Source organism: Jatropha curcas, chromosome 11, assembly GCF_041381405.1.
Source record: "Jatropha curcas cultivar XTBG-Jc1 chromosome 11, XTBG_Jcur_1.0, whole genome shotgun sequence".
NCBI classification, from domain to species: Eukaryota; Viridiplantae; Streptophyta; class Magnoliopsida; order Malpighiales; family Euphorbiaceae; genus Jatropha; species Jatropha curcas.
The window spans coordinates 11,799,153-11,826,008 of record NC_143161.1 but is presented as its reverse complement, the minus strand read 5'-3'; the positions used below and the strand labels follow the sequence as shown (position 1 = coordinate 11,826,008).

Below are 26,856 nucleotides of genomic sequence, written 5' to 3'. Positions count from 1 at the left end.
AAAAATCCCAATTTAAGTTTGATAACTTTTGTAGTTGGTCTAAAAATTCCGGTTTAAGTTTAAAAAATTCTGTGATTAACTTGTCTGCCTGCTATATCTCTAAGTGGGTATAGTAATTATAACTTGGTTTTTAAATGAGTTTACATGTTTTGCTTTGACAATAGTAATACAATCTATTCTTGTTCTTCACGATCTTTGATATGCGAATTTAAGTTTGCTTTCCGTATTTACACAAAGTATTTCGAAATTTCCTTTTCTATTCTCCTATCAAAAGTCTAAACCTTAAAAATTTAAACAAAAAATAACAAAGTTAGTTTTTTATTTTTGGTTTCTTATTTCTTTCGTGTGCTAACTATTACAGTTATTTTGGGGATCAAACTTTATTCTCTCTCCTCTAATCGCCCTTTTTCTTTATGTTTCTAATGGTAAAAGGGCTTAATTTCGGATAGAAGGATACAGCAAAAGTTAGGGATAAAAAAAGTACGTATTTCTAAAAAAAAATATAAGGATAAGGTTATATCCTGTCAAAAAATATGGGGAGAAAATTCTAATTTTCCCTAGAATAAAATACGAAAGGTCTGGCCCCACACATCAAGCTCTGAACAAATCAAAACACACCGTTTCTTTAAAATTTAAAAGATGAAAAGTCATGTCAACCCAAGTTATCTCTCTTTCCCCACTCTCGCCCGCGGACGACAGCAGCAGCAACGCCTCCGTGGCGACGAAGCCCACCACAGCTGTTCATCGTAGCAGCTGTTTCCTCTTCTACAAGGGCGCCGTTCGTTATCCAGCCGAGACTGTTCTCTTTCTCGCATTTGCCAATTCTCCTCTCTTCGTGGCGTTGCCATTCAGCAACTCGCTGCTGCCCACAACCTACCCGAAGCCGCTGCTCTACGTCGCCGGGAACCTCGTCGAGTTCTCCGTTTGGACGGAGCTGAATCGCCTTTGGCCATCCCTATTCTCATTCCATTTGGTGCCACGCCTTGTTGGACCGCAAAACCCTCCTCTCTGGAAGGTAGTTTTGCTTCTGTCAAACAATAGAATTGAAACCCTAAAAATTGGTTACTGGCTTCAATAAAATGGAGAATCCTGGTGGAGATGAGACGAAGGTATGTCGATATCTTTTGTACTGATCACGCTTCACTTCTTTTATTCGTTATTTATGTCAAAATTTTTATTTACTTCAAGGACCAAACAACTGATAGTGGAATGGTTGATAAATACAATGTCGAAGCAGCAGAAATTATAGCCAATAACGCACAGGTTTTGTATTAGCAGTAGTTTCTTCTTCTTCTTCTTCTTTTTTTTTTGGAAGGGAGGGGTGTTGGTACGGCTGTTTACTCACCTGGATTGTGCCCGAAAAAATATTTTACTTCTTCAAATGTATTGACTTTTAGCTTTTCAGTTTGATGTTTTAGTATTTTACAATTGTCATCACAATACATCATGATGCAAGTCGGGTAGGTGTAAGTATTGGTTTTTAATCTCTCTTCCTTTATTAATTTTTTATTTTAAAATTTCAGCATTTGCCCATTACTCAGGCAGCACCAGTATATGAGCAACTTCTGTTATTGTTTCCTACGGCTGTAAGTTTCTTTTAGTAATTGTGTTTGGCCTTTCAAATTGAATTTTTACTTAAAAATATGGTTAGTTATTCTTTGATCACTGTCAATGCACTTCTCCTACTACATGATAGCCAAAGTTAGCATAGCTCTATGGTTATCAATGTCAACTACGGGGTTTGGTATTATATGTGAAGAGAACCTGCTGTGGAGCATTTACTATTAGTTGCTTGTCTTGAGAAGTTAGACAGTCTGTAATAACTCTGATGAAATGTCATTCATGATGTCATCTTGATTTTATAATTTTGTCCCATCCCATATTTAGCAGTCGTTACTCTTTTACAAACTTGCACTGGAAAAGAATATACATGATCTGTTTGTTGTTTAGTGTTGTTGATGGCGTCTAGGCCCGAGTCAAACCTAGGCCTAGTGTCTATGTCTCAACTAGGCATGCCTGTACTTTTTTTATATCAATTTTTATTCCTACTGTTCCAAATAATTTGTGGAAATGGTGCTCCTCCTATGCTTATAATTCTTGTTTAACCTTGATTATTGATTAGATTTAAGAACTATAGATTTATGTTTGATGCAATGATTTAATCTTGAATTACTTGACTTAATACACTTCTATATTGAATCTTTTGTTGTTCTTTTAATATGAAAAAGTTAATGACGTTTATTAGTATTCAGTTTGTTCTTCTCATTATATGCATGTGAAAATTATATTTTTCAGAATTTCTAACAAAGTTTTGACTTTTGTTTTTGATGCTTAAATGGTGGCTGCTAAAATATAATGGAACATGATTTGCCAATTATTCAATATTTGTTTAGTTAGTTTATATAGTACATTCTATATTTTTTAGATATAGTGTGACTAGTATCTATTTGAAATCTTATTATTCAACTAGGAAATATATGTATATATGTATATGCATGCGCCTGTTATTCACTATGCATATGCCTGGCTAGATGCCTTGTGCTTCTGGCTTCAGGACCGATTGTGCCTTGATGTGCCTGTGTCCTTAACAACATTGCCCTTTTTATTGTCAACATGCTTACATAACCTCATCTCTATCTGTTGTGGTTCTTTGAATTGTTTTAGCATGAATTGTGACTCTGGGTCTTTAAGACATTGCATGCCATTTGAAGCGGTTTCTCTCTTTCTCTAGGCAAAATTTTGGAAACAATATGTGGAGGCTTTTATGGCTGTAAACAATGATGATGCTACAAAGCAGATATTTAGCCGGTGCTTATTGAATTGTCTTCATGTTCCTCTTTGGTATGTATTTACCTTATATGTTAATATTTCACTGTTGAATATTTGTCTAAATTTTCTGTGGTTTCCAGTGGATAATTATTTGTTTATTTAATTTAAAGAATATTGAAAAATCAACCTCAAATCCACAACTGACAGCATTTGCCCAACTCCTGCCTTCCTTCCAAAACATAATAGAGCACTTTTGAGTTGTGGCCTAGTCTACATTTTGTACGGTCATTCAGGTGAATTGTTGCTTAAAGAAGAAACTTGGAAGTCATTTTGAGCTTATATCTTTTGGCTGTTTATCATTGGGTTTTGTGTTTGCATGAAATCCTAAAAATTCACAGATTTAGATGCTATGTTGGTGCTCTTAAAATACCTGCAAATAAATTGCTCTTTGGCGTTTTGTTTTAAGTGTGATAACATTAGCTAACCTGCCTTGATAGTAGAAAACCAATCTAGCTAAATAAAGTCCTGAAGCTCTAAACTGGAAATCAGTAGGAAAGAAGTCAAGAAATAAAGTAGCAAGAAAGAAACTGTAGGAAAAGTTCCATCGGTAAGAAAAAGGAGGAGAAAAGAAATATCTTTGAGGTAAAAAGAGGATGGGAATTATGTAGAGTAATGGTCCATTGAAGTTGAAGTGTGATCAAGCATATGCTTACCTCTACCTAGTGCTGAAATATAATAATTTAGTACTCGTCCTTTAATTTCAAATGTGTTGGTGGGAATCCATGAATTAGATTTCAATCTCTAGAAATTCTGTCCTTGTAATTTTACATTGCCACGTAGTTGATTTTGCTTTTACAGTTATAGGCTATCTATATTGCAGTGTTGTGCTTTCTAGTAGTTAGGAGTATTTGACTGGACAAAAGATACTGCCCATTGGAAGTGCTAATTTCTGAGTTTACAATATATGCGGGGCAAGTTTGTATTTTAGGCTTCTTTATGGATTTCTATTTCAGAGGCGTCAATAAGATCCAATAAGAGTTAACGAGTGCTGGTTAGAAAATTACTTGCCATTTTTTTATTGTTCAGAGGAAGTTATCTTATCCTCCTCTTTGAAATTTTCCTTAATTTCTATTAATAGGTATTATTTTAAAATAAAAATTGTTGGTTTTTGTAGGCGTTGCTACATTCGATTCATTAGAAAGGTCAATGACAAAAAGGGTGTAGAGGGACAAGAAGAAACAAGAAAAGCTTTTGATTTTATGCTTGGTTATGTTGGTGTGTTTTCCCACTTTAATTTTGATCTGAATATGCTCTTTTCATTTTTTATTTAGACATGTTATTTATGAGTAATTCATTTAAAATACCCTGAACCTTGTGAGTTGTAATAATTGCACCCCATTTTGACCTTAACCCCCTCCACACCCTAATTTCAAACATTTGTTATAATTCTACCCTGAATCAAAATTAGAGCTTTGAAAAGCAATAAAAAAATAGAACAGTTGGGACCCACACCTGACCCTTGGTTAACTCTAACCCAGCTGAAATTGAGTGAAACGGTTTGTTTCACTGTTGTTTTGTTTCAATGAACTTTTAGCTTCTCTTTCCCCTCTCACCAACGAACATCATCTCTTTATTTGCTGTAAACTTGTTTTCTTTCTCCTTAATCATCTAAGATTAAGATTAAAACAGAACCAACAAATACAAATGTATTTTATTAGAATGGAAAGAAATATACAATTGAGCATTTCAATTGTGCCTGAACTAATCAATGAAACAAAACAAAACCCAGATAATAAAAATGTGAAATTTGCAATTCCTCAAAATGAAACTTAAAAAAGAGAAAGGAAAAAGTAAAAAGGTATTGTCTTTGTTAGTTGTTAAGATAAAAAAAGTAATCACTTTGTTAAGAGTGCACAAACTGTAAAACGGCTAAAAGAAAAAATAACCCCAAAAAGAAAAAAAAAAATAGACATTGCGTAGTTTCAGTTGCAAATCTCCAAAAAAAAAAAAAAAAAAAAGAAGAAATGAAATTAAAATTAAAATCAAGGAAAGGAAATTTATTTATTAATTATTAATGAAAATTAATTACCTGGAATTCTCTTTCCACAAAGATCCTTAATACTGAAATCTCAAAACATATCAGACCTTATTTTTAAAAGAACCAAAATTTCTTGTCTAGGCTACTGATTATTATCAAAGTTTCAGTCACCTCCAATTTCCTTTTAATGGGTTTAATAAGGAAAGGAGAGAGAGCGATAGAGAGTTGTAGAGTCACTATAGAAATGTGATACAAGAAGGATTAACATAAAAAGTGAAGAAAAAGGGAAGAAGAATTTAAATAGAAGTCTCTATTTATTCACCATGGGTCTGCAATCTTTCCTTGACCTGAGATGGTGTTCGTGGATCAGTCCTGGTATTCTTCTTTGCACGCGAGATTGAGAAATCAGGTTAAGGGAATTAGGGATCGAGTTTTGTTCATTGGGGAGGCTCATGATTGGGTTTTATCAACATAAACAAAAACGCTGCGTTTTGGTTAACCACATTTGGGTTAGTTTAACTCTTGAGTCAGTCATGGGACCCACATCACTATTATTAAATTCATTTTTTAAACCTTGATTTTAGATTAGGGTAGAATTATAACAAATGTTTGAAATTAGGGTGTGGAGGGGGTTAAGGTCAAAATGGGGTGTAATTATTACAACTCACAAAGTTTAGGGTATTTTAAATGAATTACTCTGTTATTTATATCATAAGGTCACATTTAGTTCACCCTGGAAATGGATGTTATCTAGACATTTCTACCAAGAATATAATTTATTAGTTGTAGAATTGATACTTAGGTTTGATTCAAGTGATTCAAATACAAATATCTTATTAAACATTTTGAATTCCTTGTGTGGCAAAAATGAAAGGTGTTACTTACGTGTTTAGAAATTGTCTGTACTGCCCAGAGAGCTTGAGATGTTAATCCTGATTGTAGGATTTGGTTATCAAATATCGTCTTTGGCTTTAAATATAAATCTCGTATGATTGCAACAGGATTTATATTCACTTTCGAGAAAGATTTCAAGTGACTGAAACCCTGAACCACTTATATAATGACGAAATGCCTAAAAGACAATGGTCTAATACTTGGCTATTTAAGGATATGGTTTCTAGCTTGGGATATGTTGGCTAGAGTTTTTGTTTTTCAGAAAACATTTGTGGCACCTGGGGTGTTGGCCTATATTAGAACATGAAAATTGCATATAATATTAGTATCAAGCCGAAAAAAATAAAATTATTGTACTAGTGGTTTCATGTAGATGGAACTCAGCATTTGAAGTTAGCTTTGTTTCTTCCCCCGAAATAGAGCCTTTGGCTAGATTATGCTACAGTACTTGAGCTCTGTGCTTAAAAAACAGGTGTTTATTACAATTCATGTGACTGATTACCTGAAGGTAATAGATGATATCTGCTTGACCTTCAGAGAAACAAATGGTTTCCCAAATTAAAATATCCCAACAAGGGTACTGATTGTGCAAGTACATGTAAACATTATGAAGGCATACATTTGACAGGAATATTATGTGGAATAATTTGACGAGCATTTATCTGATGCATGTGCTACCAGGAACTGATGTAGCATCTGGGCCTGTATGGATGGAGTACATCACCTTTCTAAAGTCATTACCGGTTTGTTTCTAATCTGTGTTTTGTACTTAATCTTTCTTGGCAGAAAACAGATGGATGGGACTGCATATTCCTATTGTTTAACCTTTTAGTTTTAAAACTTTAATAATTTATTATCTGTCGTCATTTTTTGTTCTTAATGTGAGATTATCTTGCAGGCTCTAAATGCACAGGAGGAGTCGCAACGGATGACTGCTGTACGAAAAGTGTACCAGAAAGCTATTGTCACTCCTACCCATCATGTTGAGCAACTCTGGAAGGACTATGAGAATTTTGAAAACTCTGTTAGCCGGCAACTGGTAATATTATGGTTGTGGCTCACAGTTGTCATGCAAACCATTTCACCTTAAATGTGGATGCAAGTATGTGTGCAAATGTGTGTGCCTGTGTGAGTGTGTGAGGATGCATGTTGTATTACTGCAATCTGATTATATTGTCTTAACCAGGCCAAAGGATTGTTATCTGAATATCAACCAAAATATAACAGTGCCAGGGCTGTCTATCGGGAGCGAAAGAAATATGTTGATGAAATTGATTGGAATATGCTAGCTGTACCACCAACTGGCTCTTACAAGGCAATTTCCTGATGATCTGTATTAAGATATATTGCTTTTCTGATGCTCTCTGATTGTTGGTTCACAAATGTGTACAAATTTACTTGTTCTGTGTATATAACATGCAACTGGTGTGTGGGTACAAAAAGATATGACTTGTGAATGAGCTAGATGGCAGATTACTTTCATCTCTCTTTTTTCCTATGTCTTTTAATTATTTTTTTCAATAACTGATTTTGCCTTAGTAATCAACATTCACTAACAACAACAAAGTATGGTTGTCTGGGAAGGAAAGCTAAGTGCTTAAAATCTTGAAGTGAAACTTTACTTAGCACCAATTTCCTATGGGAATTAATTTCCCCCTCTCTTATGTAGTTCATAGAATTCGTTCTCTCTCTTTAAATTTTTCCATGGAAAATGTTGTGTGAAACTAGGATTTTAAATCAAGGTAATTGGGATTATTGCCCTTTCATTAGCTTACCCAGTATATGATTTTTGTTTGAACTCTAAAGTGCTTATCGGTAATCTTGCCTTAAATGTCCTATTGAAAAGCATCATGTGGTTAGAGTTCATTCATATTATTGCATCATATATATAAGTCACCTACTTTCTGGTATATGTTGAACTGGAAAAATGATTCCTGCATTAGAATTGTCTTTGTTTTTATTTTTACTAATCCTGATTTTCTCAGTTCAATCTTTTAGCTTGATGTTTGATCTGTGTTCCTGCTCTTACAGGAAGAACTGCAATGGATGGCTTGGAAAAGATTTTTAGCTTTCGAAAAGTAAGGGGCATGGTTATTATATTAATTTGTTTTTGTTTTGTCCTAATCCCGATAGTGTTAACTATCCCCCTCATTTCCTTGTCACTCCTCCCCCTTGATGAAAATGAAAATGATAAATGCTTGCTTTTCTATTCACTACTTTTTCTTACAAAAGTTAGGTAACATGTTGATTTAGTGACTGCTGGAATGGCACAACTTAAGCCATATGTTTGATGAGAAATAAAAAGGAAATAAAAATTTGAGCAGTTGAAGACCACCATAATGCCGAGTCCTTGATGATAAAATGAATGAGTACTGCCTAATACATGAGTACCAACAGTAATGTACAGCTTAAAGGCATAAAATATTATAGTCTCAGAGCCTAATAATTTTATCATATAGACCGGTTCTTCCTGCACATGTGCTTTCTCGCTGGGTTGATTTGTAGTTGTGTTGCATTTTCTAATCTATTGTGCAATGCTAGAGGAGAATATGTGTTTATTCTATTAGGAGATATCTTACCTCATTCAAAAATGTGAGACGTTTCCCAATCGATCGTGTTATAGCAATGTTATTAAAGTTAGAATAATCTCTTCAGCACTTCGCAATACAAAACCTTGGCACCTGCATGTATAAGACAAACATGAAAAGCGGCATACATTTGTGTTGTACTTTCTATTTGCTATTGGAAATTTTGATGCGCAAACCTAGTATCCTTAATATTAATTTATTGCTAAACTTATAGGTTAATTTTATAGCTGCCAGTGTTGTTTCAGAGCTGGGTTTGAATTTTATCTATTCTGTTTATGTTAAGGAAAATGATATGGCATTGACATATTAAATGGCTTATTCATATTCAACTAGATGACAGGGTGATATGTTTTGGTGGTGTTTGCTGCAGTTTTCATTACTTCGATATTGATTTATGGCTAGAAAGTACTTCAAAATAATTCCATGTAATTGTTTTATTTTAGAGGAAACCCCCAAAGGATAGACAGTGTGTCCTCCAATAAGCGAATTATATTCACCTATGAGCAGGTAAGTTAAAATTGCTTCTATATATTTATTGTTTCTTCCCCTTTTCTGCCAACAAAAATTTTTGTGCCTTCTAATTTCTAAAATTAAAACAATATCCCTCTTAAAGCTATTAAATTATTGTGTTTGGTCTATTACATATACTTCTTTATCATTGTACGGAAATTTTAAATCCTTTTTCTAAGGGCCATAACTTATGTATCCGTCTCATTATGGAGTCCCTCTGTCCAAATTAAGCTCCTTTTGCATTGCCAAAGAAAAGTAGAAATTATCCATGAAAATTATTTCTGAAATACCATTTCTACCCTTAATGAGTATAATATAAATGGAAGACTTGATAACCCCAACTTCAAAATCCCCAAATCTCTACTCATTGTGATTCAGAAGGACATTTCGGTGATCTTCTTCTCTGCTCTTCAATGTAACAGTATTGTTGTTTTTGTTATCAGCAACAAAAGAATGATCTAATAACATCTTAGCCGTTTATATTGACTTAGGATCTCTAGTAAAGCACTTTGATAGAAAATCTTTTCCTTCTTTAGACAATTCTTGAGGAATTTCTGGCAATTCATCTCCTAATCCAAGTTGAATCAACAAAGCTGCTACGTTGATTTCTTTCTTGCAATTCCATGCTAGTTTCCTGTCACCATCTCAACCAAAGCACACCAAGAGCCCAAATACCACATGGTCATTCTTGTTGACTTTCCAGTGACATATACAGAGGAGTTCCTCGAATTTCCATTCTCCCCCGTTTTTCCTCTGTTTTTTTTTTTTTTTTTTTTTTTTTTTGGATAATCCAAAATCCACAAGTTTCACTTAACCATTATCAAACAACAATAAGTTTTGAAGCTTTATGTTGCAGTGGAAAAACTCTTTTGCATGAATATCATAAAGACCCTTTAGTGTCGATATTGTGAAATGTTTAATCTCCGAGTCCGTTAAACAACAGCCGGATTTTGAAGTTGAGGTCATCAAGTCTTCTCGATTCTCTAGCGAGAATGGAGCTGGCGGAGATGGAGATGATCAGGGCAAGGGAGACTTTGTGGTGGGAGGCAGAAAAGAGGAGGATGGAATTGGACGCTGAGTTGACTCACATGATTCTAGGAACTTGGTTGCAGATTGCATCAATTGGCACTGGGAAGGGGCTTCTGTTGCAGATGATCATGACCCTATCGTTACATCAACATCCACGTGATGATGTACCTGCTGTTGCAGCGCCACTCATAGTCCCACACCCATTATTACCACTTGATACACCGGCAGTACTCTAGCTACTGCTGCCTTTGAAATCCTAGACTCAAATGGCATTGCCTGTGTCTCACTAGGTAATTTGGATAAGCTAGTAAAGAAGTTGAATAAGGGGTAATTTGGACTTTTCAAATGGCTTAGATGGAAAATCGACCACTTTTTGGATGGAGGGACTTCATAATGAGACGGAGGCATAAGTTAGGATCCTCAAAGCTAGGGGTGGCCATGGTTCCGATTCCAAATAATGTGGAACCGGAATTGAATCGAAAACTGATGGTTTCAGTTTGGAACCGGCCGGTTATGGTTCCAGTTTATGTTTCTTAACGGTTTCAAAACCGATAGTTCCAGACGGTTCTCATTGGTTTTTCGGGCGGTTCGCATAATTTTAAAACCAAAAAATCTAACTTACACAAATACTCTTAACATAACTAGACGTTATATAGCCGTTTATAGTTGTTAGGATGGTTAATTTGGAAATTTTGATAAAAATTTTTGAAAAAATAAAAAAACTGTGTTGGAACCGCCGGTTGTCAAAACCTTCGGTTCCGGCCGGTTCTTAGAACTGCCGATTCACGATTCTAAAAAACTTAGAGCCGGAACCGAACCGCAACCTCCCGGTTATGGTTCCGGTTCCAAAAATCGGAATTTGGCCACTCCTTCTCAAAGCTATTTCACCAAAGTAGAGGAACGCAAGTGTTAATTACACTACAATTTTTGAGACGTCAGTGTATTTTTCGTTTTAAAATTTATAATTGTACATCTAAAATTACAAAGTCCAATTACGTAAACTCTTATCGGGCTTTACTTTTATAAAATAAAAAGGAAAATTAAATTTAGAAATTGCCTTTGTATAGTGACATCTACAATGCAAAGAGTAAGTTAATTGCGTGAACTGAACCTTTTAGCCACGTGTAGAGAAAGGGCTTTCCAGCAAGAACTCTATTAGTTGATGAGCTGGTTGGCTTAGGAACATCACCTTTGAAAGGAGGAGTGGGTTGGAATTGTCAAAAAGGAAGGAAAAATTACTGTTCTCATGAACAGTGATTTTTTCTATCATTTTAGTGTATAGTATAATATAACACTATGTGTTACGTGTTTGATGCTCTTGTCTTATTCCGTATGCCCAAAGAAAACACAAATCTTTTATTTGATGTTGTTAAGGATTAGTTGTAAATAGAGTTCTATTAGGAGTTAGATTCCTAATTAGTTTATGATTTGTATTCCTAAATAGCTAGGTAGCATAGAATTCCTCATATATAGACCTATATAATCGATTGATGAGATACAAGAAATACAATTACAATATAATCTCTCAACATGGTATCAGAGCCTTCCTTTGGAAAAGGAAAAAAAAAAAAAAAAAAAAAGAAATTTCCCGAAAGTTCCCTTACGAGAAGCCACTGCCACCCTAGGAAGCCTTTCTAGGGTTAGTATTTTGCCTCACCGCCCACCCCAGGATATTCTCCAGCCGCCGATCAGCTACTCCCCAGAATCCGGTCGCCAGATTCCAAGCGAATGGCCACCACTCATGAACAATGGTCTTTTTCACTCCGGTTCCTCTCTCCGACGTTGGCTTGAAGAGAGACGTGCAACCCAGTGAGTTGCATCGTCATTCTTGGGCTTATTCAATAGGTTTGTTTGCTGCGATTCTGTTGCAACTGTGTCGAACAGTCCTCTGCCACTGCTGTTGCTTTAATTTGCTGAGGAAAAATATTTTTCCTTTGCTGTGACAATTGGTTTAGGTAATTTTCGGTGATTTTCTAGTGATTCATTTTTGCATTAGGGTTTAGTACTGCACCTTTACTGCAGTTACAGGTATTCTGCTTTTGAACCTTCTCCTTTGTCGAGAGCAGTGCAACCCCAGTGAGTTGCATTGTGTTCTTGGCCTTCAGTGGTGTGCTACATTTGCCAGATTTTCCTTTGCTGCGTTTCTGAATATCTGCGCTACCGGGCTTCCTCTTTGAGGCATTGATTATGGAAGCTTGAAACAGCCCCATGAGTTGTTTTCTGGTTCAGTGAGATTTGTTTCAACAACCTAAGTGTGTTGTCTTAATTCTGCTACTATTTGGTTTGGGATTCTATATTGCTATAATGAAGTGGGTACAGTTGCTGAGTATGGTATTGTGCTTTGCTGAAAGTAGTAGTTTGTAACAAGTTGAGCATGATTAACATCTATGCTCCAACTTGAGGGGGAGTGTTAAGGATTAGTTGTAGATAGAGTTTTATTAGGAGTTAGATTCCTAATTAGTTTATGATTTGTATTCCTAAATAGCTAGGAAGCATAGGAATTCCTTATATATTGACCTATGTAATCGATTGATGAGATACAAGAAATACAAGTACAATATAATCTCTCAACAGATGTATATATATTATCTGATTAGATCAAGTTTTGGTCTATTTGATTGAACTTGTAGATAGAATTAGGGCTTGTTATGATAGAACCCTACAATCTCTTAGTTCTTATTTTTTTTAAAATTCTGCTTAATTGTTTCATTAACGCACAACCTTAACTGAATTCAAAAGCAAAGGCAAGGTTATTACCCACTACAGTAATGGAGCTTAAGAGCTGCCCACTAATAACCACCTTGTTAGCTACACATGAGAAAAACATAACAGTCAAATACTAAATAAAACTCCCTAAATAGAAGGCTCCCTGTGATATATATTTTTTTATTAAAAGCATGTGAATTAATTATAGTTGAAGAGAAACAACAAAAATTTTCTAGTTGAGGGGCTTCATGAATTGTCACCTCTGTATCATGTGACTGAAAGCTTTTGTGATTTAAAATCATTTTCAGATTGGGCACTTTGCAAATCCCTGCCATTTTTGTTTGAGTTCGTACAGACTTTGGACATATATGGACGCCATGTCTGTGTAACTGTACTCATTTTTGCATGTAGTGCCAAATTTAACCTTTAATAGAAAAATGGCATGAACTTTCCTTTGCAACTGAGTTGCATTTCATTGCCAGCCGTAAAAGGGGGTTTTCTACTGTTTGAATTGATAGTAAACTGATAATCATGGTTTTTAAACCTTAAAATATTTCTATGGTTTTCCATTAAGATTTCTGTGTGGCTTCTGAAATTACGCTTTTCTTAAATATTGAATCCTATTATCATGAAAGAACAAATTAGTCTATATCATGATTCACTGTTCACCATCACACTAAATAATGAATTGCTTACTGCATTCTAATGTTATCCAGTGCCTGATGTATTTATACCATTATCCTGATATATGGTATGACTATGCTACTTGGCACACAAAAAATGGCTCTATAGATGCTGCAATCAAAGTATTTCAGCGGGCTTTGAAGGCTCTTCCAGGTAATTTTATTTCTACTTCTGCCTTTTGACAAAGTTTCCAAACTTTTCAAGTCCATTGTTTATATTAATTTTACTTTCTTGGTAATGTTATAATTGGCTTCATTATCAACAAAGAGGGATGTAAACTACAATTCCCATTGATTGGAAAATTTATTTTCTCCCTTTCTTATACTCGTTTGTCTCTTTCTCTCTCTGCTTCACCACCAGATTCAGAAATGCTAAAGTATGCTTATGCTGAGTTAGAGGAATCACGTGGAGCAATCCAGGTATGAGAAATCTGCAATTCTTCCTCTATTTTTTGTCAGTTTTCTTCCTTTCGGTCTGAGGTGCTCCCTTCTTTCATGCAGCCTGCAAAGAAAATATATGAGTGTCTTTTGGGTGATGGCGTTAATACAACGGCACTGGCACATATACAGGTAATGGCTTTTGGGTGTTTTTTTTTAATAATTCTGTCATTGTGTCCTTGGTATCTTTATGCTGTACTGCTTTCTCTTGCATATGAAAATGTCAAGAAAAGATACTGATTATACTTGCGATGCAGTCTAGGCAATGTTCAGAATTTTCTTAGCTTTGGATTTATATTTGTAGGAGTAGGATTAGAATATTTCTATTTGGGATTCCTAATCTTGTTAGGAATGCATTGATTATGAAATCTATACAAATGCGTGCATAGCTTAGTTGTTTTCCTTAGGTTTTTGATAATGGACTTTTTGTTATTTGATTTAGAGGCTACTGTCCTCTCTATCCTCTTCTCTTCCGCTCCATTACCTTGGATGCTGCTCAGAGAGAGAGAGAGAGTGATGCAAATACTGCTCTATCAGGCCCAGGGCCCTATTTGGTATATTCTAGAAGAGGGAAGACAGCTAAGACTAGCAAGATTGGGGAACAAGGAAATAAGCCACGTCATACAAGTTAGTTAGAGCTGTGATCTTTATAGGGGGAATCAAGGAGTGAGAAAGGCATCTTTGGACAACCAACTATTGTAGGGCAGAATTATCTGCACGGGCTGTGGCCTGGGGGCTGATTCTATCAGTCATTTATCATTTTCTTTTTTTTTTTTTTTTTCTGTTAGTAGCTGGTTCAAGTTTCCAGAATTTTCCAGTCATCTTGTAGCTTTTTGGATTGAGAAATTAATACAGTATATTCTTCAGTTTTGCCATTTAATTCTCTGAAATTCCCCATCTGTTATTGGGAAGGTTGAACAGGACGTAGTTGTGATTGTGAACATAACTGATCAAGTAGTGAGGACAGACATAAATGGATCTATATGGAATGGCTGTTTCAGGGCAAATTCTTGTTTAGGATCTTGCTAAAAGGCCTTGGAAGGAGTTGGACGGTTTTCGTTTGGAATAAGTCTGGAAGATTAGAGAAGTTGCTCATTTGGTAGTGAGGATTTTGGTGAAAAGGAGGTTCACAAGTGAACAAAGCAAGGACAGGGTAGTGGATGATGAATATGATGCTGAAACAGTTGACTTTTTGCTGTTGAGTTGCAGTTTCTCAAGAGGATAAGAAAGCTTGCTTTTTTCAGCAGTTGGTATTTTTTATGGGTACCAGAAGGCTTATTACAAAATAAGTGTGGGCTGGAAGGAATATATCTTGTCATATGGGAAAAAATTTCTCTCTTAATCCCTCTTGTTAGTTTTTGTCATTTTCAAGGTAATGAAACTGGAGGGCATCTGGATAAGAAGAGGAACTGTCTCTCTGCACTCACCAGAGACTGGTTTAGGACATTTGATTTAGAGAAAAATCATTGATACTTTTACTCTTGCACTTTTTTTTTATTCTCCTTTTTATATATAATTTGTGTTACTTTGCTACTTGGATTGCACCTCCATGGTGCCTTCCAGCATTTTGTAAAGGTAAAACTATAAACATAGATCACAAATTACTCAACATGTCAGATAGGAAAGGGTCGAACATTTCAAAAAGGTGAATGTCCCCATATTTTCTCTTATCTTTTCTTTTCTTGTTTGGTTGTTTGGGTTGTCTTCCTGTTATTAATTTGTACCTTTAAAAGAAAGCTTCTATTTTAGCAAATTTTACACTAGATATCAGGCTGCATCATTTTTTTTTCTATGATGTTCCATGCTGCAGTTTATTCGCTTTCTTAGAAGAAATGAAGGGGTAGAAGCAGCACGCAAATACTTCCTAGATGCTCGCAAATCCCCAAACTGCACATATCATGTGTATGTTGCTTATGCGCTAATGGCATTTTGTCTGGACAAGGATCCAAAGGTATTCATCTTGTAAGTGGAGTGTCTTAAAACTCTATATAATAGCTTGTTATATGTTGCTGCTTATGTCAATAGTATTGTTTATACTGTCAGAAACTATATTTAGATTATCTGTCACTCTTAGCAATCTGTAAATTTATGCTAAACGAAATAGCCTCTGGTCTTTATGGTTTCTGCTTCAGAGAATTCGACAGGAGTGTCTTTAGTTGAGGGTATTATTTAGTTGGTTTGTTTTTCTGGTGTTTTTTTTTTCTTTATTTGAAAGAAGGATTTCTTTTGGCCCATTTTTTTTTATTTCTTCTTTTCTCCCTTTACAAATATACCTTTTCCTTTTTTTTTTTTTTAAAATTAAAACGAAAACAAAGCTGAATAGGATCAGTTGAACTCATCTCTTGTGGTGCATCATGCAGATGGCACACAATGTTTTTGAAGCAGGATTGAAGCGATTTATGCATGAGCCTGTATATATTCTCGAGTGAGTTCAGATCCTCCTGTCAAAAATTATACATAGGAGAAAAGGAGGAACATTTGTCTTTCCTCTCCTTTTTTCAAACTTAAATTTTTCTGTTAAGAGCTCATGTTCATGCAATTGCTAATGGCAATCATTCTTGGGGATTCACATGTGAGTTATATATGTATCCCTTATTAATTTAGGTTTTGTCTATTTTAATAATGAATGTAATTGTAGACACTGTTTGTTGTTTGGAATGATTTTTATTAAGACGTTCATCTAAATACATCTAAGTAATAAAGCTCATCAATTTCTATGTATAAAAATGTAAACCATAATGTTGAATTTTTTTTTTTTTGGAAAATTACAGTAGTCCCTGTGGTTCGCGAAATACAGCGAGTCCATCCCTATGTTTTTAAAAATATACCAATTTGTCTCTACGTCTTGCTTCCATTACACTACTAGGTATTTCTGTCTAATTTTTGTATCTTTTTTGTTAAGTCAACAAGAAAATTAAGATGTCAAAGGAGAGATTAAAATTTTATACCAGAAAAATTACAATACGGTCCTTTTGGTTTAAGAAATACAACTGATTTGTCCCTGTGTTTTTTAAAATATATCAATGGTGAGAAGAGATAAAAGGATAGTTTCATCATTTCATAAGGCACATAATGGAAAAGGTACACAAATTGGATAGAAGGACCTTATGGTTTGACGAAAGTAAACTATAAGGGAATTTAGTCTATTTCCTAAAACACAAGGACTGATTAATTGTATTTCCTAGATCACAGGGACCGTACTGTAACTTTTCCTATTTTTTTCCCCCTCCAAATGCAACTGTATGCCTTCACACATGTTCATATCATGCATATGTATATATATGATTATGTAAAGGGAACTGCAATACCAGAGGATAGATAGATTTTTCGTAATTTTCTTGTGATATGGTTTCTCAATTATCAATTTTCCTCTTGATGGTCCAGATATGCAGATTTCTTGTCTCGTTTGAATGATGACAGGAACATCCGTGCTTTATTTGAGAGGGCGTTGAGCTCACTGCCACCAGAGGAATCTGTTGAGGTTCAGTAGCTCCTATTTCCTTTTCTATTATCTAATGAGGATAATAGTTTGGTTATAATATAAACAGCAAATGCTTATCATTATGGCATGAAAATGAATTAAACGAAGTTTGTAAAGTGTTGTATCAAATGAGAAGTGGAGGTTTGACAGAAAGCATTGTAATAATTTGTTGCCCACATCCATATCCAATTATGGAGATTTTGACAAGTCATGAAATTAGATAGAGATGGAGATTTTGCCCCACACTGAGGAACCTGTGCCCAGCCCAAGCGGGGCTGTTTGTCCCTGCCCCATCAATGATACTGGTGCAAGGGTGGTTTTTGGTTGCCTGCTTCAATTCCCCACCCAACCTGAATCTGATTCAAAATATGTATTTTTATACCATATTTTAAATGTTTTATAAATGCAAACAAATTTTGTTTTAATAAAAATTTAGTATTATTATATAATGTTGACAATAACATTAAAATATTTGATATAAGTATACATATTTAATAATAAATATATCAAATTTACTTACATTCAATTAAGATATATTTTTTAATAATATAAAATTAACTAAAAAGTTAAAATTGGGAATACAAGCCCCGGCCCCGCCTCAATTACTATTAGGGTGGGGCTAGTTAGTGCCAAACCTGCCTCCAGCTTGCTCTGTTGCCATCCATTCCTAAAATAGATGCTTGCCTTTATCTAATCCTTGTACTTGTTGAGTCCATCTAGCTTGCCCATGGGGTTTTATAGGGCAATGTCAAATGATCCTGATTCTTTATTTATTATTTTTAAGTTGTGTTACATTCTTCCATATATATATATATATATATATATATATATATATATATATGTATCATTCAACTATTTAATTGATGTTCTTCCAAATGCTTGTTCAGGTCTGGAAACGATTTACTCAATTTGAGCAAACTTATGGAGATCTAGCTAGCATGTTGAAGGTAGCATTTATTTTTGGCTAGAATGATGAATGGCACTTTTTAACATTTAATTCTTCCTAAGGTTTGTACCATAACTAGCGCTCTTCCATAGAATGATAATAAAAACCAGGTATTACATCACCTTTTCTTTGGTCAGAACTAAAATATCCCAAGACCCTAGAGAGGTGTCCTTTTGGTTCCTTTTTATTGTTAGGTTGCTTTCGAGGGGAATCTCTATAAAACCATCCAAACCCCTTCGCCAACTACATCCTTCATTATTGATTCTGGTTCCTGAGTTCTAGCTGCTAATTAATATGAGTTCTATTAGGATTCCTTAGACTCCCCTCAATTTTCCATACCGGACTGTTTTGTAATTTTCACATCTCCTTTTACTGAGGGATATCTCCACCATTCCAATTAGCAATGTTGTAGTGGAGTTTATGCTCATCCATTGATTCCATAGCATTCTGTGTTCATATGCTACCAACTAATTTAATAATATACAAGATGCATCGATTCATGCAATTCTATTAATTTCTTAATAGATTATACTCTGTCATTTTCTGTTCTCTTCTGCAATGCATGGTTGGTGATCCTACTTGCTAATGTGAGACTAGTCTAGCCCTTTCAGGAATATAACATTTACCTTGTGTTATAACTTGTTACTTGTGATGATCACAATCCATATGATCACAAGCCTGACTCGATAGATATTTTTAGTGACATGTACCTTTTCATTATATTGACTGACAATTTCAGCATAATGAAATCTTTGGACTGTGAGTTTAAATTTATTATTAAGAAAATAGTGGGGGTTTAATATATCTTAAAGGAGGGGTTTCCATAGTTTACTCTGCCACAATATTACATGGACATGGGAATCTAAACAGACATGAATTACGGAGCCACCTGCTGATCAGTGAAGGATTCAGGACAAGAGATATGTATCATAATTGAAAGAAATCAATTGAAAAATTTCATGATCTTTCTCTCTCTCTCTGTTTATGTGTTTGTGCATCATGTTTTCTTCTATGAGAGTTTAGCATTAAGTATTAATGGTATAATGTAGGTTGAGCAGCGAAGGAAAGAAGCTCTTTCTAGGACAGGTGAAGATGGAGCATTGGCATTAGAGAGTTCGTTGCAAGATGTTGCGTCACGGTATAGTTTCATGGATCTTTGGCCATGCTCTTCCAAGGATTTGGATCATCTATCTCGACAAGAGGTATCTTTGATAATTTTTTTTTCCCTTAAAAGTATGACATGCATTTATGTGGTTCTGATAGAAAAGGGGTGAATTAAACTAAAGCACAACAAGGGGATACCAACCCATGAACAAGGATGTTGTGGGCTGTTGGTCAGTGCAATAGTAGAAGTCTTGGACTTGCATTGACAAGGATAGAAATTTGAGGATTAAAAATAGATACTTCCTGTGAAGTTGCTGAAGGTTAAAATTTCTGCAACTTCTGTGTTATTACCCAGTTCAGTTCACACAATGATGGGTAATGGCTTTCTTATTATAATATTTCTGTAGAATATGCCAATGGTGAACTAACTAAAGCACAAGGGAATGCCAACCCGTGAACAAGGATGTCATGGGCCATTGGTCGGTGCAATGGTAAAAGTCTTGGACTTGCAGTCCTAGGGTACAAGTTTGAGAATTAAGAACAGTTACTTCTGTGAAGTTTCTGAAGGTTAAAATTGTCTGCAAGTTTCTGTTATTACCCAGTTCAGGTTGCACCATCATGGTTAAGGGCCTTATTATTATAATTTTTCTGCAGAATATGCAAATTTTTCATCAATCCTTTTGTATCTTTGTACGTGTTAGATATACAGGAGATGAATAATAGAAATAAGATTTTATGCTTGTATCGTCATAAAGCTTTATCAATGCCTTGGCATTTAGCTCCCCTGCTGCTTACTTTGCCTGTTACATGATGGATTCATAGAGTTTACCTGTTAATTATTATGATAACCCTCTAATTGATTGTTGTAACTCCTCTAGTTACCCAAAGGGAACATGAAAAATGCAACTTTTGAGATAGATCTTCAATTCTGAAGTCCTAGAACAACAATATTTCAGTTCTCAAGGAGCTAAAAGTATGATATTTTTCAAACTGGAGTCCTACAAATAGAAAGATCAACTAGAAATGAATATACTTTGGCAGACTTTTACACAGAAATAAGGTCTCTTGGGCAGAAATGCCTCTTTTGGATAACAGTAAAAGGAGGATTTCGGAGGTTTCTTTTTGTTGACTATAATGGGAGTGCTTTTAAGTTGAAAGAGAACAAAGAAAACACTTCAAGAACTTGTGCATGTAATCTTCTGACACTTTCGAATTGATACATGTTTATTGAAGTCCCTTGTGCTAAATCTATAGGCAATTTGGGGAGTTCATGTTTGATTTTTGTTACAAATTATTAAATATTTTAAGGCAGAATTTTTCAATGCATCTATGAATCAGATCTGGTGTTTTGTTGTCACAATCCACATCCCACATCAACACTACAGCATGGGATCCTTTTGATTTTTTTAGGTCATTGGCAAAGTGATTCTAGCTAAACTTCTAAGTCGGGTGATATAGCACATTACTAGTTTAGTGGGAATCATGCATGATATATTTGTTAGTTAAATGTTCCCACAAGCAACTTCATGTAGCATTTTTGGGTGATAAGTTCGTGGTGTCATAATTTTTTGGAAGAAGCCTAAGCCACTCATGTCCAATGTGAGGTTAGTGTTTGTTGATCGATGTGCTGCTGAAGAAGTGAAGATTGTTGCTGGATAATTTTCACCCAAACTCACTGCCATTGTTTCTGTCACTTGGCTAGATTCTTAGTCATGATGGGATGCTCCTAGTTTATACTTGTAATGTGCATGACTCAAAAGTGCTACTGACAATTGGTTCATGGGTCATTAACACTAAAAAAGATTAAGAGTATCACCAGTGCACTATCAGTGGAGGATTTGTTCTTGTTTCATGACATACTTAGGCTGGCATCACTGCCACCCATTATAATGATATAACAAACAAAGCCTTAGTATAATTGTTTGATATGGAACAAAATCCATGAACAGAACCAGAATCACCTGTAATACTTTTTACAGTTGAAAAGTAAAGAGGCATCTGGAAGATGACTCTGATAAAACAAGACTTGATTTTGACTAGGGAAATTCAATAGCTCAATAGTCAATTTGGGGTTTTCTGAATAGTTATTACAATTGCTTTTTGGAAAGCACTTCCATGTATGCTTTAGCGAGGTGCTTCTTGGACATTATGGCCAAAATATTGCAGAAGCAATTTATATTGCTTTGAGTTTAAGCATAAATGTAATAATACTTCTTGTATTAAAAAAAATGTTACTGTTTTGTTTGCTTACAAGTTATATCTGCATTTTTTATTTTTGAATTTAGAAGTATGGATAAACATGTGTAGAAGAATTCTAAACTTTGATTGAATGCTTTTTCAGTTAACAAAATTCTGTTTTTGGATTGTTGTTTTTCAGTGTTTGTTATGTTTCTTTTTCAGTGGCTTGCTAAAAATACTAGTAAGAAAACGGAGAAGTCTGCTGTTTCTAATGGACTTGGGATTGTAGGTACTAATTGCTTTTTTATCCCCAGAAACTTTGCATAATTCTTCCATCTCTCCTTTCTTGTATCTTTCTCTTTTTTTTAATCCCAAAAACTGGATTAATTTTTGTGTTGTCTTTTTATGTAGATAAGGTCAATACAAGTGCAGCAAACAATTCATCTATATCCGCAAAAATCATTTATCCAGATACTTCTTGTATGGTGATTTATGAGCCAAAGCAAAAGCAAGGTATGCAACTTTGATCTCATCATAGTTCACCTATAAGTAATTTGAATGCTACAATTCATTTTGGGACTTTTATGTTTTCTTGCTCAAAGTTTAATTATAATTAATCTAGGGAAGTTTATTGATTTTCAATGGGACTCCGAGGAGCTCTATGGATATTCTTTAAATGTGGTGTTTAGTGAAACATAACAAATAAAACTGGTCACGTGTCTAGTCATGGCAGCAAAATGATTGTGAATAAAATAGGTACACCCAGTTATTTAAGAAATAGAAAATAATAAGCACGGCTCCAACTAAAATGCAAAATGCGCTTTAACTATACAACATTTTCCACCCTCATTGAGAGCCTGCCTCATATTGCAGTTCAATATCCTTCGATAAGAGTCGGGTTAATACATAGTATTCTTTAATGTTACAGTTCATTTGTCCCAAAATGTAGATGATTCAGTACTGTAAGATGTTACACTTGTAATCTACCAAAAATAATGGAGCCACAGGCACATATAATCTTTCATTAACTATATGCTAATTTACGATCTTTTTTGACAGCAGAGACTGGAACTTCTACAAGCACGACAGCGCCTGGATCTGGTACTGCTTCTAGCCCATCAATTAATCCCATCATTGGGTTGGTAGGTTCTGAAGCAACCAATGCATTTGATGAAATATTGAAAGCAACACCAGCCACATTGAGATCATTTTTAGCAAACTTGCCTACAGTTGAAGGTAACCTCAAACTTCCGTATCTGCTATGCCTAAAATTCTAACTGATGAAATTTTGGGTTGATAATTTTCTAATTGAAATATTTTCAAATGATGAGAGTGAGATGATAAGCAACTTATATTGCTACTGCTTGTTTTATCTTTATGAATCTATGCGTTGTTTTTGTTGAGATGAGAAAAAAGTTCTAGTAATTCCAGAAGACATGACCTTAATGTTGTAAAATGATGTGGAGCTTTTCAAATATTTCTTATTTATTGAAACTGTATTGCTGTAAACTACAAATTTCAGAAATTTCTATTTATGCAAAGAGTCTAATATAGTTTCCAACTCTAATTCCTATGCTGTTGCATAACGAATTGAGTGTGCTTGAATTATGTTCTCCTGGTATCAAATTTATGTGATTTCAAATGATAGTAATGGTGTATCAGAAGTTATGACATAAATACCCAGTGCTGTTGCTGGATTAAATATATTCTTTGGTTGCTAATGATTGTCCTTGAATATTTCTAGGTCCGACACCAAATGTGGATATTATATTATCAATTTGTTTGCAGAGCGACATACCAACTGGGCAGATGGGAAAGTTAGGTACTTCCGCTGTTCCATTACCAGCTGGTCCTGCTCCTGCTACAAGTGACCTTTCTGGTTCAAGCAAGTCTCGTCCAGTCCTTAGTGGTTCATCGTTCCAACAATCTAGGGATAGACAATCTGGAAAAAGGAAGGGCGTAGACAGTATGTTCCTCTTATTCAAAACCATGGTTAATCGTTTTTATGCATTGATTTTGAAATCAAATCACATGCATCTCTATTCTCTGTCACTTTGTTTTAGGAATTACTTTCTGTTAGACCTAAAATGCTTAGAAATTTGGACGTCGGTGCAAACCATTTGACTTGCAATTTAATAAAAACAATTTTAGTCCTTTAGCATGTTAATGCAGCCTTGGCCATCCTGTGTTGCACATTAACTTTGTTTTGAATTGTCATGCTCGGTGTAATCTTTTGGTACTGCCACGTGGGCGGTGTCATGGTTAGAGAGAGGTGTAAAGAGCCTATTTAGTTTCACTGATGTTGCTGCCGTAAAATGTTACAAGCTTTAAATGATTTTGTACACCTTAAAATGAGCACACTAAGCCTATTAGAGTTGAACATGTGAAATTCTTTTGCATAATTATATTTTCGAATTGGTTGGCAGCCATTTTTTTTTTTTTCTGGGATTTCATTTGACGTGTTGCTATCATTATAGGGCAAGAGGAGGATGAAACTGCAACGGTTCAGAGCCAGCCACTACCGCGAGATGTTTTCAGAATTAGACAAATTCAGAAATCGCGTGTAGGTACTGTTTCTCAAACAGGATCAGCATCCTATGGAAGTGCGCTATCTGGAGATCTATCTGGTAGCACTGGCTGATACTTTTCTTGGGTTCTTTGCCATAATTCTTTTGTAAATGGCTAATGTACTTAAAAAGAGTTTTTTGTAGTGATATTTAGTTCAAATATTCATTTAAATATATGTTTGTCTTTTACTGGTGTATTACAGTTTTAGTTTCCATTGTAAAGTTTTAAGGTTGGCTTAAAATGCTAATCCCAAGTCGCAGTGTTTGACAAATAATTAGAGGTGAATATTTTGTCGTTTTGATTAAAATTGATGAACCAGCTTTAAATGATTAGATTGATTTTTTTTTTTTTTTAATTTTTTTATGTAAACAAACCCAATCGAATACTTTCCAAAATTGAATTGAAGCAATTTGGTTTGATTTGGTTTTAATTGCAAAAAAATGAAAGTTCAGATATATCAGAGGACTTCTGCAGGGTTTAGGGTAGGGCCAAAAATCTATTAACGTAATTGAAAAAAGAGCACAAGATGTGGCTGTTAATGAAGGCAACCTAGGAGTGCGAGATATGGTTTTCATGCACTTGTAAGTGGAGGTAGAAATGCAATTGTTGTTGCGTGATTTGTATGAATAAAGGAATGAATTTAATGAGCTCAACAGAACCGTCTCTTATCATAACCTTAATAAGATATATAATTCTAATTCATATTAGGATTTAATCACACTTAAATTAAACATATTTAACCGATTTAATCACACTTAAATTGAATTTTAAATTAAATCTTTTGGATTATTAAACTTGATCTAAATATTTTATAAGTCAAATAAAATACAATCAATTAATCCAATAGAAATAAAAATTTCTAACAGTTATTTCTATAAATAGAATATTTTGTACCTAGGTTACAAGCTTGATGCCTTTTATATAGAGGTATAAAAACTTCTGATTGGAATTATAATTAATAAACATTTTGGAGTGATTGATAATACGTGTTTGCCTGACATTTGACTTTTTAGCGTAGTTATATTAACACTTGGTGGCTGCTGGATCATGGGTTTTTTTATCTTGTTATTGGGCTTGGGCCATCCGGGTATAGCAAATCTTATGACGTTTTGCTAACATGTATCCCACCGTAATGATCTTTAGATTCAACAAGCACATTACCATGTACAACTAATTGGCGTGGGGAAATCACTGTTATGGTAACAGTGATTTTCCCACTTAGTCCTTCACTGGTTCTTTAATTACATTTTAGCCTATACTGTTTTTTAATCCTTTTATTATTCTTTAATTAAATTCTTCCCACAATTGCATTTTATCCACTTAATCATTTTATAGTTATTTAATTAAATTTCTATCTAATATCATTTTTCCACTCAACCCTTTTATTTTTCTTTAATTATATTCTTACCATAACTTAAATAGTTATTCATTTCAAATTTCTTAAATTAATTTTTTTAATTTATATAAGTAAAACTTAATATGAGTTTTATATTGCATTTTTTGGATGCATAATTATAAATAATTTGAATAATTAATTTTCTAATATATAAAATTGACGTACCAAAATTACTAATGGCTGACATTTTTCGTTAATTTGATTTATTTCCATACTTTTTCATATCTTCTCTCATAATATGAAAATCATTAGAATATGAAAATTTTGGTACTCACATATATATCCATACATACCGTTCACATTAAGTGCTATCAAGATGTGCATTTATAATAAACAATTGTCCATCAAATATTAATTATTAAATGTCGGTAATAATTTTTTTCAAGCAAATTAGAGATTAATATTATAAACATATATAAAGCTCTACTAATTCTATTTTTCAAACAATGTTTATTTATTCTTTTATTAGTCCAATCAATAAAATAATAATATTTGATATATTTTTGAAATCCAAGAATAATAATATCTATATAACTTTATATTTTTATGATTTTTTTATCTAAATTGACTCAAATTAAAATTTTAAAGATAAAAAAAATTAATAAATTAGTTCTAATTTCATTTATACTGATTGTCTATTTTCATTTGAGAAATATTATATATCTAATATATTCACATTAAAAGACTTTTACTTTGTATATATTCACATTAAAAACTTTATAAATGGATAAATATTAATTTTTACTCAAAAATGAGTTGTTAAATTATAATGAGTAACTTACTTAAAGATAATAAACACAACATTAAATTTAACCTTTATTATACATTTAGATGTACATATCACTTGGTATAAATGTAAGAAAAAAATAAAGTTTCTTATTGTTTATAATATTTTTATGTACTTATTTTTTAACTAATTATGAATATAAATTGTCTTTGATGATTATTTTAAATAATAAATTAATGATGAAATTAATTTCATCAATAATTTTATTAATTATTATTATTATTTTTAAAAAATATTTTAAAATTATTATAGGTTGAAAATAAAATTATATTGTTAAAAAATTTATAATAAAGTTAAGCCAAGTAAGACAAAAACGAACGTATATAGATTTTCAACAAAAAAAAATGTATTTGATATGATTGATAATAAATATTTTGACAAAACTCTACTAGAAGTAGCATTATCAAATTGTATTGGTACTATTATGGTTTATTATATAATCACATGTATATCACAATGTCAATATAGTATTCATAATGTGATTTACAAGTTAAATTATTATGTATAAAGTCAACAAATATAAAGTATCATGCATAAAATTTTGTTCTAAAATGTCAAATTTCATTATATCATGACCCAACTTTAAAATTATATTTATAAATAGGGAAAATTATTATTTAGTCCCTGAGGTTTTATATAATTATTTAGGTAGTCCTCGACATTTATACATATATATATAACATTCCTGAGGTTTGCTACCATCATATTAATTGGTCATTCCGTCAAAAAAATACACTTTTT

At 33.7% G+C, this 26,856-nt stretch overlaps 1 protein-coding gene and 1 pseudogene across 6 annotated transcripts; one reads left to right on the top strand and one right to left on the bottom strand.

Annotated features, from left to right (window-relative positions):
• Positions 1-640: 640 nt before the first annotated feature.
• On the top strand, positions 641-24,264 carry CSTF77 (Tetratricopeptide repeat (TPR)-like superfamily protein). Of its 6 annotated transcripts, none has more exons than XR_002284532.3 (23): positions 641-1,109; positions 1,189-1,263; positions 1,524-1,586; positions 2,732-2,841; positions 3,944-4,044; positions 6,383-6,444; positions 6,600-6,740; positions 6,888-7,016; positions 7,733-7,779; positions 8,733-8,796; positions 13,251-13,371; positions 13,579-13,637; positions 13,719-13,787; positions 15,466-15,606; positions 16,016-16,080; positions 17,040-17,136; positions 18,024-18,083; positions 19,132-19,284; positions 21,587-21,653; positions 21,776-21,877; positions 22,424-22,600; positions 23,153-23,330; positions 23,842-23,983. XR_002284532.3 is itself a non-coding variant. In XM_020679978.2 (23 exons), exons 1-23 carry the CDS (start codon positions 1,080-1,082, stop codon positions 24,003-24,005), a joined length of 2,283 nt encoding a protein of 760 aa, XP_020535637.1. In that variant the 5' UTR covers positions 642-1,079; the 3' UTR covers positions 24,006-24,264. The 6 variants fall into 6 exon arrangements, 5 of the variants coding, with proteins under 5 accessions (XP_089572147.1, XP_020535637.1, XP_037497719.1 ...); XM_020679978.2 differs by having other exon boundaries at positions 642-1,109; positions 17,076-17,136; positions 23,109-23,330; positions 23,842-24,264; XM_020679977.2 differs by having other exon boundaries at positions 643-1,109; positions 23,109-23,330; positions 23,842-24,264.
• On the bottom strand, positions 9,160-9,850 carry LOC149492580 (mitogen-activated protein kinase kinase kinase 20 pseudogene; annotated as a pseudogene).
• Positions 24,265-26,856: the final 2,592 nt, after the last annotated feature.

What these genes read in the sequence shown, in the direction of transcription:
- CSTF77 (XM_020679977.2), top strand. Translation starts at nt 1,080, where the DNA reads ATGGAGAATCCTGGTGGAGATGAGACGAAG. An exon ending in TGTCTTCATGTTCCTCTTTG is followed by an intron (nt 2,842 to 3,943) that starts GTATGTATTTAC and finishes TGGTTTTTGTAG; the next exon opens with GCGTTGCTACATTCGATTCA. An exon ending in ACTCTGTTAGCCGGCAACTG is followed by an intron (nt 6,741 to 6,887) that starts GTAATATTATGG and finishes TGTCTTAACCAG; the next exon opens with GCCAAAGGATTGTTATCTGA.